Source organism: Pecten maximus, chromosome 5, assembly GCF_902652985.1.
Source record: "Pecten maximus chromosome 5, xPecMax1.1, whole genome shotgun sequence".
Lineage (NCBI taxonomy): Eukaryota > Metazoa > Mollusca > Bivalvia > Pectinida > Pectinidae > Pecten > Pecten maximus.
This window is the reverse complement of record NC_047019.1, coordinates 12,249,539-12,270,457: the sequence shown is the minus strand read 5'-3', so window position 1 is coordinate 12,270,457 and position 20,919 is coordinate 12,249,539. Positions and strand designations below refer to the sequence as shown.

General features: G+C 35.2%; 1 protein-coding gene across 1 annotated transcript; it reads left to right on the top strand.

The window, feature by feature from the left end:
* The first annotated feature begins 9,978 nt into the window (after positions 1-9,978).
* LOC117327175 lies at positions 9,979-20,696 on the top strand. The gene is made up of 2 exons (XM_033884026.1): positions 9,979-12,326; positions 19,811-20,696. Exons 1-2 carry the CDS (start codon positions 11,093-11,095, stop codon positions 20,218-20,220), a joined length of 1,644 nt encoding a protein of 547 aa, XP_033739917.1. The 5' UTR covers positions 9,979-11,092; the 3' UTR covers positions 20,221-20,696.
* The last annotated feature ends 223 nt before the right edge of the window (positions 20,697-20,919 follow it).

Below are 20,919 nucleotides of genomic sequence, written 5' to 3'. Positions count from 1 at the left end.
ATTTTCATATCAAGTTACAGAGACAAGCGGAAGATAGCATGCCAAGTTGTAATAAACATAATTATTTCTTCGTTTCTTTTCGTAATGACTTTCAGTTCCTAAAATCGATATGATTTTTCCTGCACATGTATTGCGACGATGCTCTCGTATGTTGTTCAATGAGGAAGTCGCCAACTACTATAAATAGAATCGGCCTCAAAATGACACTTGTTGTTCACGGGGTGATAAACCCAGCAAACAAACAAGTTTTCCTGCACATTCAAAATCTGAATTTACTCCTGCTTCAGCCAGTCCCGTCTAACTGCCAGTCAAGAATCTTACAATTAAATATGCATATATTCCAAACAACCAGTTAAGTTTACCGACCCCATATTTATCATTGAGGTTTTTTGCGAATTTTAGAATGGATATGACAGCTTACATAGCATATTAGGAGAATCTGCACCACCGTTATCAATGCTTAGAGGAATGAAGATAAATCTTCAAAATCACCAAAAATATTATGTTTCTCACTCATTAACCAAAATAATGATAAATGAAGGTTGGTGAAAAACTTGTCAAGCAGTTCTATCAATTAAACACCATCGAACACAAACGGTTTCGAAAGTTGGATGACGTTCTCCATAATTCACAATATAAAGAAGAACTCTGACTATTTCACTAGCACAATACCGAAGGCACGATGTCAAGATATTAACACGGTATTTGTACAAGTAAAATAAGGCAAAATGTTCCAAAATGTTAAGCGTCTTCCAATTCCAATTTTTCCAACATACATGTACGTTATGTACATTTGATGACATCAAACAAGTTTGGACTATAAAACAGTGGACAGAACCAAAATGAATTGAAAGCCAAGTTATTAACATTTTCATTTTCTTCCTTACATATGTAATCACACGACCAAGATATCAAATGCGCAAAATCCCAGAAAGTGAGTGTCAGAATTTATCACTTTGCTCATTTTCTTCCTTTCTCACATAATCGTTACGAGAAGTTATCCAGTATACTTCACTACATAATTTGTTCAGTTTCTTCTCTTTATCCTTATCTAATTGTAAGGTGTTTTTATCCAGTTTTCATAATCCCAGAAAGCCAAACCAAAAACAACAAAGAAAACAATCAACTAGATCTGCTGTGGTAGACCCAGTGTCGTAGACGACCCAGTATCGTGGACCCAGCGTCGTAGATCCTGTGTCGTAAACCCAATATCGTAGATCCTTGGAAGAAAACACATGCGATTTCAAAATGTGTTATTTAATTCAACGCGGTCATTTGAATATTATTTAGAAATGGAGTCAATCGTCACTACTGTCGTACATCTGTGATTGCTGTATTTAAACCGACGCGAGTCACACAGTGTTTCAGAGTACAACACCAGGGGTCCTTTCCTTGTTGAAAACGTTTTCGGAAGAATCGCAGGAAGTCTTGGCGTGGGCCGTTTAGATAAATCTCCATGTCGATACATACGATTCATACAGTCCAAAGAGCGATATCGTTCATTTGTTTTCGCGAAAGATGTTCTTGGATAATTTTTGTCTAATGATATAGAAATTCGTTCATGACTTCTTGATGTAATGTTTATCAGAGCTTTTCCCCGACATATATCAGAGAATATGTAGCCCATCTCTAGTGTAATGTAGTTGATGTGAAGGCCCACTATCCCTCCTACTCTCTCCCAACCCTCCACAAATATATCTGTTAATGATAAAATCACGTACGTTGGCCTATAACCTCACAAAGACGTAAAAGCTACATTGGCAGGGGCCCATTAACTATCAATATTAAACAGATTTAATGAAACCTGTGCCACAATACGTCTAGGACAAAGTCAAGTATGGATTCATTCTAGTTACATTACAGACATATTATCCCTGCAATAATATTACAATGTTATCGCCTATCTTCAATACGCATTTCTAAAGCGCCTCGCCCAGTGTCATTGAGAAATCTAGAAACATTTTCTATATTATATTTAATCAATACGAAATGCATTGTGTAAGTATCGGAAATAAATTACTTTATGAATTGATGAATTGTATTTAGTCTAAATTATACAATAGTATCTATATTTGATGAAAGTGGTATCACGTTTTCCTGTTCAGTTGTTCGAAAAATATTGAGTTTTATTGGTGTATGATGTAAACGACTGACGTCAGTGACGATCATTCAATTATTTAGATTTCATTTCAAATGGGTAGAGAATGGAAAAGAACATTTTTGATTTTAAACCATCAATTTATTTTATAGAACAAAATACAAGTACACATTTAAAATATCATATTGTAAGCATATTCTTAATGCAGAACTAAAATGTGAATATGTAAAAATAAATAGTGTGTGCTAATAAAGTAGTTTTCGATGGATTGTTAAAGCAAAAACTGTGTTTACGGAAGATATGAAACGGACCATAAGTTTATTTTATTATCGACGATAAAAAAAACCACTGAAAATAGCATGCTATACATGGAATAGTGGAAACAATTGATAGGTATATATTCTACCCCGCCGGAGAGATGTATCTAAAATATACTGACAATATACAGACTATTATCAAAATTTGAAACGTAAGTGTAATGACAATATTCAGGCTATCAAAAATGTGAAATTTAAGTGTAATGACAATATACAGACTATCATAAATGTGAAACTTTAGTGTAATGAAAATATACTATTAAAAATGTGAAACTTTAGTGTAATGACAATATACATGCTATTAAAAATGTAAAACTTTAGTGCAATGACAATATACAGGCTATTAACAAAATGTGAAACTTTTAGTGAAATGACCATATAAAGACGATGAACAAAATGTGAAACTTTAGTGAAATGACAATATACATACTATTAAAAATGCGAAACTTTAGTGTAATGACAATATACATACTATTAAAAATGTGAAACTTTAGTGTAATTGATTTGTTGCTAAGGTAAACATGATGATAACTGACACAGTTTATAAAATCATCAAACAAAGCATTTCTATATTCGACTGCCTTCTCTGATATACCTGTTATCACCTGTAATCACATGTAATCACCTGACCTGGTCGGACATGTCAAATATAACAAGATAATGCGTTCTGTCAGCCTGGTAGGTGTTTCTATGATATATACTCTAACATGGCATGTCCTATCAAAGGAGGTTTGGTATATTGGTGCAATGGAAAGTTTTCTGTCCCAATCTGGTAAATAAGATAAACTTACAGATGTTATAGTAGCATTTTTTAAGTATGATTCAAACTAACTATTATGAATATTATTTTCGTCCAAATTACAGAGAATACTGACATATCAATGGCATCGTAACCCCAAACAATAGAACGAGGGAAAATATCAACTAATGTAGAATTGTATGTAAACCTCATGAAAAAGTTCGGTAGGATCAGGTGTTTCGGATGGGTAAGTCGACGAAACCTGTCATGCATATAGGTTAACTCTAGATATGTCACATCATTGGATGGGAGAGCTATGTTGTAAACAATGGACATCTAAAACAATTCTAGTATATAATTAGGATTGTTTTACCTGTAACGTTGGTTTTCTCGCACCATTTCGGCAGCAAAGCCTGATACCACATGTTTCGATCACATACCCATCTAACTAGACTGTTCGGTCAACTTTGAAATCAGATGACAATATAACACATATTTTAATAAATATCTATGTTAATGGGACGTTTAAGGCACTGAATTCACAATACAATTAATTATTTTATATTTCAATTATTTTTCTACTAGGAGTTGTTTCACAAATTGGCTCCATGACGATGCCAATAGGTAACATCCAAATTGCTAACTACAGCATTGACATTATCACCAGTAATAAAACCAATTCATTTATGTAGTAAAATATACATACTTACTACCGCCATATATCTCATTTAGAAATTACAAAGAAAAGACAACTTAAAAACAGACGATACATGTAAGTCAATGTGAATTAGCGTCTAGTTTTTGAAATCATTGGTAAATAAGCTTGGAAATTAACAACCGCTATCATTAATCTTTCGAATTTATAATTTCCGACCCATATAGCAAAACGTATATTCACATTTCAACAAATTTTATTGTTTAAATAATACAAAAGGATTAGACAACAGGCAAGCCTATATTAGTCTTTTCCTAAATAACCGGTGAATACCTAACAAATGTGAAGAAAATAACAACACGACAAACAATACATACATCACCGTATACTCATTTACACACACCATTTACACACATCATTTACACACACCATTTTCAGATAATGTAAGGTAGATTAAGTATACTTCACATAACATCAATAACCACACATTCATTCAATTGACACTCACTCTGATATTCATACCCAGCTAAAAAAAATGATGGAAATAGATATAGATTTAAGATATATCTATTCAATTAATCTCTTGGTATATAACATACTATATCATAAATGTAAGTCGTTTGATATTTTGCTGATAAGGAAAGCTTTGAATTCATATCTTACACTAGTTACAATTCCTAAGCGTGTTTTACTACCATATTGAAAATATGATATTGTATAATAATATAATATAATATAATATTTAATATATATATTAATATTGTATTTGTTATACAACTAGCCATTGGCTGTTTGTATCCACTTAAAAATTAGAAAGGATCAAAGGGAAATAACTCTACCAAGCTTACAGGATGTAGAACTGTCGTCCTGTCAATTTTCATTCATTCTTGCCATGGGTCCCTAATTTGTGTGTATTACAATTCTGTACAAGAATTTATGATTTGGTATCGACGAACTTTATAAACAGCCATATACGATCTGAACAAATACACAACGTTATTAACACTATTACTAAACCCAGTCATTCAAAGATCATATTTAAATGACGTCAGAAAATCTTTTATGAAGAATTTTTTCATCGCTTTAATAATAAGATAACGCTTTACAATGAGTTAGATATAGACAACAGTGCAAAAACGGTTGTTAAATTATAACAAAAGAATTTTATGATATATTCTATATATACATATGTTCCTCTCCTATTAATTACCAATGTAATTGATATAGTACATGTATGATTGCACATTGACGATTTCATGCCAGTTCGTTGCATTTTGGTATCGGTAAAGTGGATTGAATTTCATAATGGGAGATTTTAGCTGACGTTTATCCGTTTATAAAATATAGTATATACTTAGATTAAGTAAATGAATGTGTTTGTCTAATTGTATTATGCTGATTGCTAAGCTACCATGGACTCAATCGAATGCAACACTCGTAGGTTAGCCAGTGTGCTGATGATACCAATACAATGTAGAGAATGCTTCAAAATCAATTCCTGCAAAGGATCAGATCATATTTAACTTGTGTTATCAGATGATATCTTACTTAAATGAAACCTGATACCTTCCCACAGTAATCGGACTGTAAGAGACCTCAGTATAATAATATATATGAAGAGATAATTGCGTTTGCATTTTCCCCCATGTCTCTTAGATTGAATAAAATATATATCTTCACAAAATCTGGATACCTTTAAATGACCTAAGCATAAAGTTTAAGCGATTTCATGGTAAAAAGTTATAAATCAAGTGTGGACTACATTTTTCATATGCTCCTCTAATGATTCAAAAAGCATACAAAGCACCACCTACCAGCTTTGTAAGAAGAACTATTCACTCAAGTCTGAAGGACAACATTAATAAACAAAAACGTGCTATATGCGACACTTTGATTGAACTCCGATGTTACTCCCTTTGTACAATATCTTTTAACGTTTAAACACTTGACAACACTCTCTTTCAATAAACACGTCTCTCTACACACTATATGATAGTATCCTAACTCTGCCGTCTTCATGCGATATATTCATTTTCTCACAACTTGTACGACAGATCTGTTTTCCTACACGGAGGAAGTATCTCTGGAAGTCATTTATGTCCCATTGCTGTATTTAGAATAATATGAACATTTAATAAACGAAGTGAATATGATTTACCACACAAGACAATTGATGTTATTTATTTATCTATATTCTTTTGATTTATTTCTTAATTAAATAAATTTATAAATTTTTATTGTTTTTATTTCTATTTATTTATTTCTTTTATTTGTTATTTTTCTTTGGGGTTAAAGCTCCTACCAGGAAGCTAAGTATTGTCGATTTATCAAATAACCAATTAATCCACCAAACATCTAATGCGTTATCGAGATAAGGTTGTTATATATACATATCTTTTTGAGCTTATAACGTCTTAAAATGATGATCATCGATTTGCAGTTAGAAATCATCTTTTTGAAACACATAGTTTAGAACATTTTATACGACTCCGTTGATGCGGTATAGGTCAATTTTAAAATAATAGACGTATGTTCAATTGTAAATATGATTAGAGTCGACCTTTAATTTTGAACTTAAGGGCAGGTCCACTTTAAGGATGAGTGAAGGTAAGGGCGATTGACAAACTTTGGTTTGACATTCAACTACAAATACAATTTTTATAGTAAAACAAAAATTGTGTAATCAAATGTCCTGAATTTAGACGTTCGAAAATCAGTGCTAGAAACTATAATTTAGAATGTTCCCACTCACATAAAAAAGGTATTCCAAAATATGTTTAAAATTTAACAGCAGTAACAGACGTTCACGGGTTTAAGTAAATCTTCATCTATGGCGATTTTACAAAATTGTCGACAGTAAGGTAATCCAGCTCCCTGGAAGCTGTAGGATCTGCTATGAAGACAGAGATGCGATACTTAAATGTTGCACAGGCCTTTTAAAGGGGGTTATCTATTGTACAAGAAATAATACATTAGCCATCAAAGGTTTATTGGGTTTGTTTCAAAAGAGGCAACCTTGAACACCTTCTAGGGTATAAAATAGTCAAGCCAAGTAATAGTGATACATTTGTAACTTTGCCACGGCGACATCTCTAAAAGAACTGCTTCGATGTTTTTGGACGCCCCTACGCTATCGACATTGCCAAAGTAACAAATCATCTAATATATTTATTAAATGAATATCTATATCGCAATGTTTATTTACTCAATGATGCCAAATGTCGAAATATTGTTGACAACAGATGAGAATTCGATCAGGATGTATCTTAGTCAAGCATGAGACGTTTGTCCTTATTTTCGCCATTTACTTAATTAAGCTTATAAGTAATTTGATAGAATTAGAGTGTTATATTTTACAAAACATGGAATTTTCTTTTGAAGTTGATATATATGCATTCGTATCCAATAAAACCATTAGATATGTACATGCAATAAGACTTAAATGAAAATGACTTTTTCAAAGATATATTGATGTATATAACCAATTGCTAGGACAACCTGACGTGAAAAAATATTTGTTTATTTCCAATGTTTATGCTACATAATAAGTCCATATTGTTACTCTATTATTACTAGAAAATACTTTGATTATGACGGAACTTTCTATTCATTTGATGTCTGACATCTGTTTACTTAAATATCCAATAATAATACCCATGTTGTTGTATTGTATCTGTATTCAAACAACTTGAAGATTTACTGCTTTAATAAAATCCTAAAGCTCATAAGTATGTCACACTGGAAGTGTCAATACACAACACCATGTATTTCTATGGTGTATTTAGAAATTACTTATCAGCGAACCCAGTTTATTAGTAATATTACAACACAAGACAACTCTGTCGTTCCGTCTTGTGTCAACACCTGCTGGTAGCCATTGTGTCATAACCATCGTATGGTAACCAGTGGTTTTCTCGACGGGTTTACATTGTAAACTTTAGAAAAGAAAATCGCTTTAATCTCTAAATATTGACTTTTCTGGTACAACATTAAACTTTCTGATTTACTTACCAAATGATAATAATAAATTTCACATGATTAATTTTTCACACTGACAGGTTTAAATGCCTACCTACTATGATTGTGTTTATTTATATACACCTCAACAGACATGGATTGATAGGCTATTCAAATGATTTCAAAGCAAGTTAACAACCTATGATATAAGTATACCATGCATAAAAAGGCTGCGTAATAATCAAGGACTTGTTTATGTGTCGGCAGTAAATAATATTCAACTTTGGTCCTTGTATTAAATAACTGCACATTTAAGTTTACTCTTCTGCTAACAATATGTAATGTGCCTAGTAAAGATTATTTAAGGACGGAAACCTAATCATGCATTCAAAATCCAAAAATCATTTATGGCATAGGTAAAAGGGATCAATCAGAACTGTTAAACTGATCTGAGTAATTTTACCTACTTGCTTGCAATACAAGGTCAAGTGAATCAGGAATATGTCTCCGTTACGTGAAATATATACACGTATATAAACAATACAATTATTAGGATGACCACCTCAGGCTTTGACTTAAACACTATACCTAACTCCACAGCCAACAACAACACAATGCTACTTATTAATTTACTATATTATCATACAAAATATAACATATTAACAACAATGAAGAAATAATCATCAATATTTTTGCATATTTGATAACACAACATGTTAGTAAACATGTTTAACTTAAATGTTGTTTTTATGTTGCGTTGTTTGTTTATTGATCTGTAGAACGTAAAAATATCACCTGCTGTCCCTACTGCATGCGTAAATGGTGACTTTCATTTCTGTTCTTTTTAAAGAACTTCCCGCCTCCAAATATCTCCTTTGACACTCCCTTCCTTTTGCATCCCCCTCCCCCTTTTTTTCTTTTTCTTTTTACGTTTAATTTAGCGGTCGTCCGTGTGAGAAGGGCTTTGAGTCCATAAAAATGATACTTCTTTTTAAGTATTTTGAGAGTTTGACGACTGTTGTGCCCGTTATCAGTATAATGTGACCGGATGGAGTGTCCTGCTGGATGCCTTCGGCATTATGTTTAACTGAGGAAGCACTATAATATCAACTTCAGAGCTTCCTCAAATGACCATATAATTTATGTTGAGAGGGTGTTAAACAATATGAAACCAAACCAATTATGCATTGATTGACGTGTTTGTTTGTTTGTTAGATTGGTTTGCTAAGATCACATAAAGACGGTATCCACTAATTTATAGTATTATCACACTAAAATATCATTATCTTGACAGGGTAACTAGACGCTCTACCAGGGTACTATACAATGATACTGACAAACAAACCAGGCACTACCTATTTAATACTGAAAGTCAAGAAAATTACGACACTTTTATCAATTTTATTTTTCTCGGTCAGGAGAACACAGTTCCCAGCTTTTACCGTCTCAGGCAACTTGCTGATCACAAAGGCTAAAAACAAGGTAAGCTCTACTGACAAGGAATGCATTAAAATCGCTTGACGTACAGCTAACTGTAATAGCATGAGTTTTTCTCGTGGTCAAATATGCTGACTGGACCTACAAGCATACAGTTATCACCTATGTCCACATATCAATGGGAAAATGATTTACTCACAAAGCGAGACTTATCTCCAATACTAAGATATAAGTCCTACTGGCCGAGTTTGTGAATTATAGGATCATGACATATCGCTGATTAGGACATAATAGATCTACTATACGCTACAAACACACAACTGATTTTCTCAATGGACTGAATCGTACCAGTGTATTGACTTTAAAGATTTTCTGTAAAAACATTTGTCTGAAAATCTCCCATAACTCATCTATCACCAGCAAGATATACTGTAATAGGCCTTACCTATATACTCTACACGGGTACGTATACACTGAATTGGACGATCAGATCGATCCTTTTCTGATTTAGCTTTAAATGGTCTATAAGCTCCTATGTTGTCTTTAACGATAGTGAAAATGTTCATTTGTGAATAAGTGAAATCATCAGATCAACGGTTTTATTAAATTATTTTATAATTCTAACTATCATAACTAAAGTAGTGTTTCTGGATTAAACGTAAGTATCATTAACTATACTGTGTCAAGCTAACTAACTACACGTAGTCGAGTAACGTAGTACTCGATTTAGCGATGAACTGTTATTTAACGGATAGATAAGTTTGAGGTGTACTGTTCATATCAGTTAGAAGCGGCAGTGGAGTGTCGAACGGCGATATGTTTATTGGTTATCATTGTTCGTATTGCAGATCTTTAAAAAGATGTCTTACTTGTCGCACCTGAGCACGTGAATTGTGTCTAGGGACGAGATCTGACTGAAACATGTGACACTTACAGCAGATTTCTGGTCCCGTTTGGTCGGAGAGTAGTGTTAACGGGGTCTGATTCTGTGTGGAGTGTGGATATTATCTCACATCAATATCGAACCAACGACTTGGCAGTAACGCAAGCTATTTATGACTATAGAGACAATGAACTTCAAAGAGAGCCAATTAGCAGTCTCATCACTACGCTACACCTGTGTATGTACAGGTGAGTCAATCAGTAGGTATAGACTTTAAAAGACAGGTGTGTTGACTACTATGAGATTATACCTAGTGCTTGTTCTCTGGAAACCTATGTTTAATTGGATCATTAATTGCTGAATCTGGACGCAGATGCCGACACGTGAAAATGTTCGTTTTTACAGGTGAGCAAGTATAAGAGTGATATATGAATCATGCTGGACACATGTGCTTCTTCCTAATCAACTGTGAAGGCCATATGATCAAAATATGGTGATAAAGACATTTAAATTCAGCATGTATTAGATTTCGTCAAACATTTTACAGTACCACTGAAGAAACATCGTTCTCTTTTAAATAAGTACTCAGAACGTTATCCATTATATAAAATCAGCTTAATAGCTTAGGGAATAACTTGGACAAGACATTTAAAATCTTTTTTGATTGATGTTTTCAACCATCTAATACATTGAAGTCAAACTCGATTACCAACAACCTCACTGCTCTTCAAATATCTACCTGACCGGGGACATTGCCGAGAAATTAACATTTGTCTGGACAACCACGGCGAGGTGTTGACATTCTCAAGGTATTAATTTGTCCCTCACCACCTTATACATATACGGTAAACACTGCTGTTTGGTATAAACATCGGGCCATTTAAAACTCAGATTGGATTACAAATGGCGTTATGGTAGAGATGTCACATGCTTTTCATCGATTTTTCTTTCACTGGAATATTGAATTGATAATTTGACAGTTAGACATTAAGATATTCAACCAACCATGAAAACGGGAATTATAGACGTTCAGTTTGATTCCGAGAACGACAAGAACGGAGTGACCGTCGGTAAGATAGGAAAGATGGCGAAGAAAGTCAGAATAAAAACTGACGTTGACACAATCGAAGGAAAGGAGAAGAAGAAGAAGAAAAGGCGACGACAAGGATATCCAAATTTATCCCAAGTACAAAGGTCAAAGGAAATGGGTAATGAAACAGAAGACGATTCCGTAGATGAGGATGATGGAATTTTACCAACAATAGAGGGGTTCGACCCAAGGAAGAGAAAAGTGGAAGAGGTACCAGACATCAAAAATACTAGACCAGGAATATGTGATGAATGCAAGAAAAGAGGTCTAAATTCTGTAGATGAATATATGCAAAAGACTTTCAAAAAATATGACACAAAAGATGAACACAGTAATGGACATTGTATAGTTTGTCAAGGAATAGGCATGAATTTTAATTTTCTCGATTCCAATTCCGGTTCGGCATCCATGACTTATCCAAGAGACTTTTATGATAAGTTTTCGCGCGAAACGAAACCGCCAAACATAGACTCTGAACCAGACCATCCACGAGGTTCCCCAGGACTCCCTTCCATACAAGAAGAATCCAAACCAGCCCCCATCAAGTTAGACCCCCTCGCGACGACTGGTGAGAATGTGTTTGAAGCTGCCCGGAAGGGTGTATTAGGGCGTCTTACTGCAGAATCGCCGAAGCGGAGGGATGCATTGGGAAGGCACATAACAGAATCCCCTAGAAGAGAAAAGGATGGAAGCCCTCTTATGGATTCTGGAAGGAAAGATGTGCCAACGAGATATTCTCCTTACATGGAGAAAATCAAAAAAGATAGGTATCGAAATGAGGTGCAATATCTCGATGATTCAAAGAAGGAACTATTAGTCAGGCAATTTCAATTCGAAAGCCCAAAGCTCGACTTAACGGGACACGGTGATATTCGAAATGTCTCAAAGCGAGAGCTGGACTACCGCAAAGACATTAAATATAGTGCTAGTTTCGAACCCTCAAAACATCGTCATTCGGTACAAAATCGTAATAGATATGTGGAATACCCTCTCCCAACATTAAATGCATACAGTTTCGCGCCACAGGAAGTTTCTGACGAACCCGAATGCGTTCCCTACAATAGGGGTCTCAAAGGTGGCACTATAAAAAAGGATCCAAACCCCATTCACAGGGAGCGTCAAGAATTACTTCAGAAACAGGAAAAGTATTGTAAGTATACTTTGTTTATACAATTGAATATATACATAAGCCTTGTTCCTTACACCGGATTGGCTGATGTCGCCAATGAAACAAAAGACGCTTACCTTTCTAGAACACCTGGTTTTATTCTGCTTGCAAATTTATATCTATGTTCATATCTTCATTTTGTCTACTTTAATCGATTTTGATTTAGAATTACGGTTTGATGGTTTGTCGTCGTCGTCATCGTCGTCGTCGTCGTTGAAATATTTGTAACGTGTATATTTCTTTTATCTGTTTGAGGGTAACCAAATGTAAAGTTGAGTTTCATTCATCGATTTTTTTTTATATTTTTTTAAGATGAATTAAGTTTTAACTGCATCAGATTCTGTCGTACGTTGATTAACATCGCCAAAAGTATCGGAAAGGATAAACCTGCTTAGGGTAGCCAGTTACCGAGATACACGAGTGCCACAAAGATATGTTGATAGAAAGGACAGTGTATCAATAGGGAAAACGAAAGTTGGATCACATTATGTAGATCTCGGACCACACAGACGTGTAAAATGCTGAGTATATGACATTATTAACAAAAGATGAACTAGGATGGATTACTGAGAGTATCGAACTCCATAGTCGTGACATTCCCTGTAGGCGAGCGATCAAATCTCTAACCGTTTAACAATTAATCAGTATCTGTATATCAACTTCTGTAGATAAGTTAGGATTACATTCCGCAAGGAAATCGAAGTTAATAGCTTCTATAACAACAAAAACGTATACAACTAAGAGAATCCGTACTTCGGTCGGGTTTACGTCGGTGTGATAATCCGTCCCTCGGTCGGGTTTACGTCTGTGTGAGAATCCGTCCCTCGGTCGGGTTTACGTCTATGTGAGAATCCGTACTTCGGTCGGGTTTACGTCTGTGTGAGAATCCTTTCCCTCGGTCGGGTTTACCTCTGTGTGAGAATCCGTCCCTAGGTCGGGTTTACGTCTATGTGAGAATCCGTCCCTCGGTCGGGTTTACGTCTGTGTGAGAATCCGTCCTTCGATCGGGTTTACGTCAGTGTGAGAATCCGTCCCTCGGTCGGGTGTACGTCTATGTGAGAATCCGTCCCTCGGTCGGGTGTACGTCTATGTGAGAATCCGTCCCTCGGTCGGGTTTACGTCTGTGTGAGAATCCGTCCTTCGATCGGGTTTACGTCAGTGTGAGAATCCGTCCCTCGGTCGGGTGTACGTCTATGTGAGAATCCGTCCCTCGGTCGGGTTTCTGTTTGTGTGACATTCCGTCCCTCAGTCGGGTTTACGTCTGTGTGAGAATCCGTCCCTCGGTCGGTTTTACGTCTGTGTGAGAATCCGTCCCTCGGTCGGGTTTACGTTTGTGTGAGAATCCGTCCCTCGGTCGGGTTTACGTCTGTGTGAGAATCCGTCCTTCGATCGGGTCTACGTCAGTGTGAGAATCCGTCCCTCGGTCGGGTGTACGTCTATGTGAGAATCCGTCCCTCGATCGGGTGTACGTCTCTGTGAGAATCCGTACTACGGTCGGGTTTACGTCTGTGTGAGAATCCGTCCCTCGGTCGGGTGTACGTCTCTGTGAGAATCCGTACTACGGTCGGGTTTACGTCTGTGTGAGAATCCGTCCCTCGGTCGGGTTTACCTCTGTGTGAGAATCCGTCCCTCGGTCGGGTGTACGTCTCTGTGAGAATCCGTCCCTCGGTCGGGTTTACGTCTGTGTGAGAATCCGTATACCACCTTATGTTGACGCCTGTATGCGTTAGACATGATCACACCGCTAAGTAAGTAACGATAAACAAGACATAGACATATCATCTTATATTTTAACTATTAAAAACTATATTGGGTTAAAGCGACCGTCAGGTGTTAAAGACCTCAATCATTTACCTGTTATTCCAGGTATGTGTATATACATATCACGATGTTAACCCCTACATATCTATCTCTGGGTAATCTTGGGTAAGCACACGTATAATGTCTTAAATTATTATGTACACAACGAACGAAAAAATGACTCAGCATAATTATTTTGCTAAATACAAAATTATTTTCATAATTGTATTTATTCAGTGAAAAAAAGGTATAAAATGGTGTTGGTTATAAACATTCGACAAAAATACTAGAACCGTATGTTGATGGAGCAATTATTTATATTTCAACGGAAATAAATTTTATTGAATCTCGTTGGTAAATAGAATATTTCAATCTTGGTAATAAGTCAAGAATGTATTATAGATATATCAGTTTCCTCTGACTGAGTACGCTATTTAAGCGACATGAAGATAAAGGCATCTTTTATTTCAATATATGCAGTTCTTTATTACTTTTTAGAGTTGGCAATATTGGAATGTCTTTAATCCATTGCAAACACTGCCCCAATAAATGTCGAATTTGTTAACGTTTTTATGCATCACTTTAATGTATATCGGCTAAATATTCTATTGAATGTCATGAGCCGGATAAACATTTAAACACAAGTGCAAATACATGTATTGTATTAGATTTAACCATTTATATTATGTAATCAAGGATCATGCCCCGTATCTCCCGTAAGATATATCAACATTACCGTACAAGATTGAAACGTAATGTAAATAATAAAAGAAGATCGGATTTCAAGATAAAAAAAATATACGAGTTCATTTCGTACGATCTTAATTCAGATATACATACCATTTATACTCCTACGTAAATCGTGGTCATTTGCCTTCAAATTTAAAGTTAGCGTTTTCAAACAAAAGAGTATTACGTTCAACTACGAATTCTTATATCGTGTACCCAAATATATTCAAGATAAGAACAGATATTGATTACAAAATAGCATTTGATGACCCTATCAGTACAATGAAACTTCGGGTGGAGTAAAGGTGTTTCGTTGAACCATGAGATCAAAACGGTGGTATTTTAACCAAGTATAGTAAAACTATTACAAATGCATACATTTTTTTCCAATATATCACCAATCTATGTACATTTAGTTATTTTCAGATCAACTATTTCATCAAAATCAGACATTAGCTTTAGCTCACAAATAACCTATCTGATAAATAACCTACTGTATAAATAATCTATCTTCCAAATAGCAAACCTCTCATTTTTGACCTCCAATATGAGACAATGTGCTACCTGTTATATTCCTCACAGAGCATTTTATTATTCAATTATAGCTTCTGAAAATTATTGAAACTGCTTTAAAACAGAACGTGTGTTCCTTTTAACACGGTAAACGTGTCGGAGAGCTGTGGTCTCATGGGAGGATATGTACTTAAAACCAGCACGAAACACTTCAATTATGTCATAATCGAAGATAAGTAGCTTGATATTTCTCTGAACAAGTATGGCGTAAAGTTTACACGAAATCTTGAGTTGATTGATGGAGGCTTGTTGTTCTGTGTAGCAGTTATTGAGTATGTGAACGTGATACCGGCATTACTGGTTCCTCCAGACGTTGTACGTCTACCTGAAACAAGTCTTCTTTATATGGGACTTCTAGAGTGAACACAAAAACTGTCCTTGTAGTTTAAGTATCTGTTGTATATGGGATATGATTTTATTTTATTTCATGTTATTTTTATTGTAAAACATTGCTTTCCTTTTATGAGATGTTCACCTTTTGAACCCATGGAATCACTGACGAGGCCTAGAATGGCGTTTACTGGTTCTGCTAGAAGTTGTGCGTCTAGCTAAAACCATGCAGTCACATTTATATGGGACTTCTAGGGTGAACACAAAACTGTCCTTGTAGTTTAAGTATGCGTTATATATGGGATATGATTTTATTTTATTTCGTGTCATTCTTATTGTAAAACATTGTTTTCCTTTTATGAGATGACAAAGTGGTTGTATTCACCGCGGGTTCTCTTTATAATATCGTATAATTACGTTTGATCGTATATTGGATCTTTAGATATGTAAAATTTCAAGTCTAAACGTTCAATATATTCAATGCTACATTTTAACATACATTTAAGTTCATTTTGATGTTCTTAACTGCCTTTCTGGATGTTCACCATTTGGACCCCTGGCATCACTGACGAGTCCAAAAATGGCGAATCACCTGTATGAACGGAGGCACATTAGTCTAGTGATGGGACACAAGGCTACATGACCAAATTGTCACTAGTTCGAGTCCCGGCACGGGCGTTGTGTTGTCTCTTTGAGCAAGATACCTTACTCTGTTGTGTTCCAGTCGAATTAGCTGTGAATGAGTACGTGGTAGGGCAACGCAAGAAATGTTGAAATTGCAGCTCCGGCTGTATGCTCCCCAGGGAGTTGAGAAAAACACTGGCTGATTGTTTAAATCCCAATAACTAAGGATAACTATTTGTGAACCAGTTTGAGGCAGCTATGTTGCTGTGATTAGCTGAATATTAAACTACAAATCATTACTTTTTATTATGATGCAGTTACATATTCTTATTCGATTGTGTTTACTTTCATTTATATATATTTAATGTTGCTGTTTACTTTTCTATCTTTTATACAATCCTATAACATCGTCGGATGGCAAAACAAATGGGTATCATATGATACTATGACTTGGTCACAAGATGCATTGGATGTGATTGATGTAGCACCATTGATCCTAGGTTAAGTGATTCCCTATGGAATGCCGTATATCTTAACGACATAAGGCTAGCAATGGTTATAGTGAATTATTGGCTGCCTGTGTTCTTTGTCTAGACGTAAGTAAAATGGTATGTGTGTACTGTATAGTTGGTAATATTAGCGAAGGATCTAATTTCGCTATTTTTGCGGTCATTGAATAAAGTGCGAAAACAAGTACTCGATGAATATTTATAAATACAACTGACAAATATACAGATACGTTTACTACAGAATGTCCACATGGTGTGGTTTCGCAAAATTTAATACCCGTGAAATATGTCCGACTGGGGCATCCACGAAATATCAGGCCCGTGAAAATTAGCAACTTTACAATAAGCGAGAATAGCTCACAGATGTCACAGGATCAAATAAGAATTCAAAGTCGAGGCATCAGGACAATAAAAAGAACAGAGGCTATATCAAATAGAAGGGAATTCAGATAGACTACCGAAGGATTGTACGAAAGATACACAAGATATTAACACCTTTGGTGGTCCGTGGTGTAAAGTACCTAACGTGCTGATATTTAGGAAGCAATTGAGGGAACTCGAAATAGATCGAACGAAATGTCAAATCTATATGTGTACGTGCAACAGCCCCATTCTTTAATAAATTTCATAATTTTGAGTACTGGATTGCAAAAACGTATTCATTTCGATAAGATTTCGCTGGATTTTGTTTTCCTTTCTAAAATATTTCATAAAATTGTTTAGTATTATGCATGGTCAATATCATGATCTCATTTGGAAATATTATATTTCTTTGCACGATATGAAGTCAAACATATTTTATTCTTGTTAATATGCTTAGAGGTTCCGCTGTCACCATCTGACCTAGATTTCTACGACAGGTGCCGACTATGAAACAAAGGACGTTTGTCCTTCCGGAAGACCTGGTCTTATACTTGTTCAATACACATACAACGCATATATTATTTGTTCGTAATTTGCTCTCGTTTTTATCTATTTCGAGCTAGAGTTTCGTTATTATGTCGGTATTTTCCATTGTTTTTACGCCTTCACATAGGCCTTACAAAGAGTAGTTTACTGTTCCTAAACCAAGGAACGGTTTATTGTTGGCCTGAGAACTAAGCCGCTTACGTCGCTGACATATGTTCGATATTCATAATTATGTGATCGGTATGGTATAGGTTATCAAGCATGCCCTTTACGTTATACCAAATGTCAAGTCCCTGTCAACGTCGCCGATTATATACACAAACACGTCAGCTGTTATGTAAAACAGGCCAAGAAAATCAGACAACATCAATAGGGTTATGTAAAAACTCTTTAAATGATCGGTATCTCCCTGCATATTAAGGATAGTAGTTGACATTTTACACAACAACAAGCATTTAAGATGGCAAAGCAATCGTTACAGACATGTTATTGATGACATTGCCGAAATGTTTACCTAGCATTTCAGATAAATTTTCACATCAAAGTACACCTACCACATACTTATATATACACAGAAATTGAATGGTATGCATACAAGTGAAAACCATACAGGTTCGGAAGAAATAAATCTGTACACTGTAAATGTTCTTCAGTGGCTACTGGTGTTGGCCTCAAGCTTAATTGGGGGAAAGCCTGAATGTGTTCTTCTTGAAATTTTCTAATGCCAAAATATTTCTTATCTATTCATTTATGTTTATACATTATCAAGTTCTTTCATAGGCTTGAAAATATAAGTTATCATCCCCATAACGTAAAACAAATGAGATCGCTATTTGTAACGTCGATTTTGATTGGCTGATACAGCGGCGTAGTAATGTCTAAGAGAAAGAGTTCTTCAATAAAAGTAGATTTCCACAGCAGGGATTTTGTATAGTAGATTTATAAAAACAAAAAGATTACATTGAAGATATTTTCGTCTTATGGAGCTATAACACAAAGTCCAAAGTGTACTCTTGTCATAAACCGCTTCGCTATATTTCGATAACATAAAAATATATTCAAGTCAATCCTTCGTTGTGACCACTTAATCCTATACTGTAACAGTTCATCACTAAACTCTATATGATGAGCGATTAATGTATCAGAAATTCCTATTAACGCTGTATACTCTGTATTGTTACACAGCTAATACACACCCTCTGTTTCAATATTTACACAGAAAATAGTAAGAAGTCATCTTTACAATCTTTTGTGCACGCCGTGGAATCTAACATGTTAGTACTAGGGTCACGACAAACCCATTACGTGGTACACGGAAATAGATTACCGACAAACATCAAAGAATGGAACCCAACAGAGTTTTACTATTAAGTAAACATTGCTTACTACTCAATGTAGATAATTTATATTTCAGTTCGATATCAGTGAATAGTTTTGTGGGTAGTAACAGGCACACGTAATTCTTACGGCCATTTTTGTTTGTTGTACATGTTCATTTGATGACTCGTATTTGCATATTTCTTCCTGTTATCACCATGGCTATTCTGCAATATCTGAATAAGGGATCCATACAGTATACATGTATTTCATACATAATACATATATAGTCACATGACTTTGAACGTTACCTATAGAACAAACACCAATAACACAATAGTTCGGGTTATTCTACCTCTACCCCTTAATGACCCGCTTAAACATAGTGACGTTTATGGCATGGTAGCTGGAAAGGAAGGGATCAGGATTTAATATTGACGGGCAGAAATGGCTGATTTCATGGAAAGTAATTAAGGAAATAGAAGAGATATTCCGGAAGGGAGATTATTCTAATATTTGAATTGTCTGTTGTCTTTTGTTGAGTCTTCTTACTCACCAGTCTCAAGATTGATCACTAAACCTACCTATAGCTACAACTCTCCAGGAGCGTATGTAAATATCACTCAACATATAAACATATATATTGTTATAAAGTCATTTACTTTTCTATTTCAGCCATGTACGCAGTTGGAAGCCTCGGTCTGGTTTACGGAATGCCGGAACACAACAAGAGTCTTACTGACCGATCGTCCATCCCGGAAACTGCCACTTCGCTTTCCTTTGACAGGCCTATGCAGGGAAACCGACCATTGTCTCTGCTGCCCGCCATTGAAGCCCAAGAAAAGACCATCATCATATTTTTCGTATGGTTAGAAGTTGGACAGTTCGTGTTCGTCCTAGATCTTCCAGATAAAAACTATAGGTTATCTATATATATATATATATATGAAGTTAAACGCACGATTTATGGAAGTATGTATGTAAGCTTAAATATAAACTATGCATTTACCATCTTATTCAAAAGAAATGAAGATTGGATTTTAGTATCCTTGCATGTGATATTTCAGAGATATCTAATAGAATGATGATCGAAGCGCGCTGGCAACAACTTGGGTATTAATAACTGTTGGAAAACAGAGTTTAGATATCATGTTGGGTTCAGAGGTCACACTGAGTCAGAGGTCAATGCATTAATACAAGTATTTGTTCTCTAGTATCCTTGTATGTGATATTTCAGATATATCCAATAGCATGATGATCGAAGCGCGTTGGCAACAACTTGGTTATTGTTAGCTGTTGGAAAACAGATTATTTGTCCCTTACCCTAAATGTCACTGAAAGTGGCACGCAACTAATACTTCATCAATTTGTTGACCTCATCAACCTAAATAATACATATTACGGTCAAATGATTCCTTTGAGTCTTATTCATTTCCCTGTTACAAAACTTTGTGATATCCATTATATTTTATAGGACGTTTTACTAACATTTGACATTCACTAAAGATTAACTACTGTAAAGTGTTTAATTAAATAGGAAAGAGAATAAATTCGTTGACAAAATAAAGGCTTGTTTGGTTAAACTTTCATAGAAACCTTGTAGATTGTGTAGACGTGTAACTATGCTGTTAGGTCGTGGGTATGCTGCCATTTTAGGCCGGTACCTAATCGTGTTAGACTGGCCTCCTGTCTCTAGGATAATAAATCATAACTAAACTTGAGCTTTATGATTTTGGTCCCTAGGATATGTCTGATCCTAAGTTTAGTCCCTAAGATTCAAACTA

Coding starts and splice junctions, on each gene's coding strand:
- LOC117327175 (XM_033884026.1), top strand. CDS start 11,093: ATGAAAACGGGAATTATAGACGTTCAGTTTGATTCCGAGAACGACAAG. Junction 12,327..19,810: donor TCAGAAACAGGAAAAGTATT/GTAAGTATACTT, acceptor TTTCTATTTCAG/CCATGTACGCAGTTGGAAGC.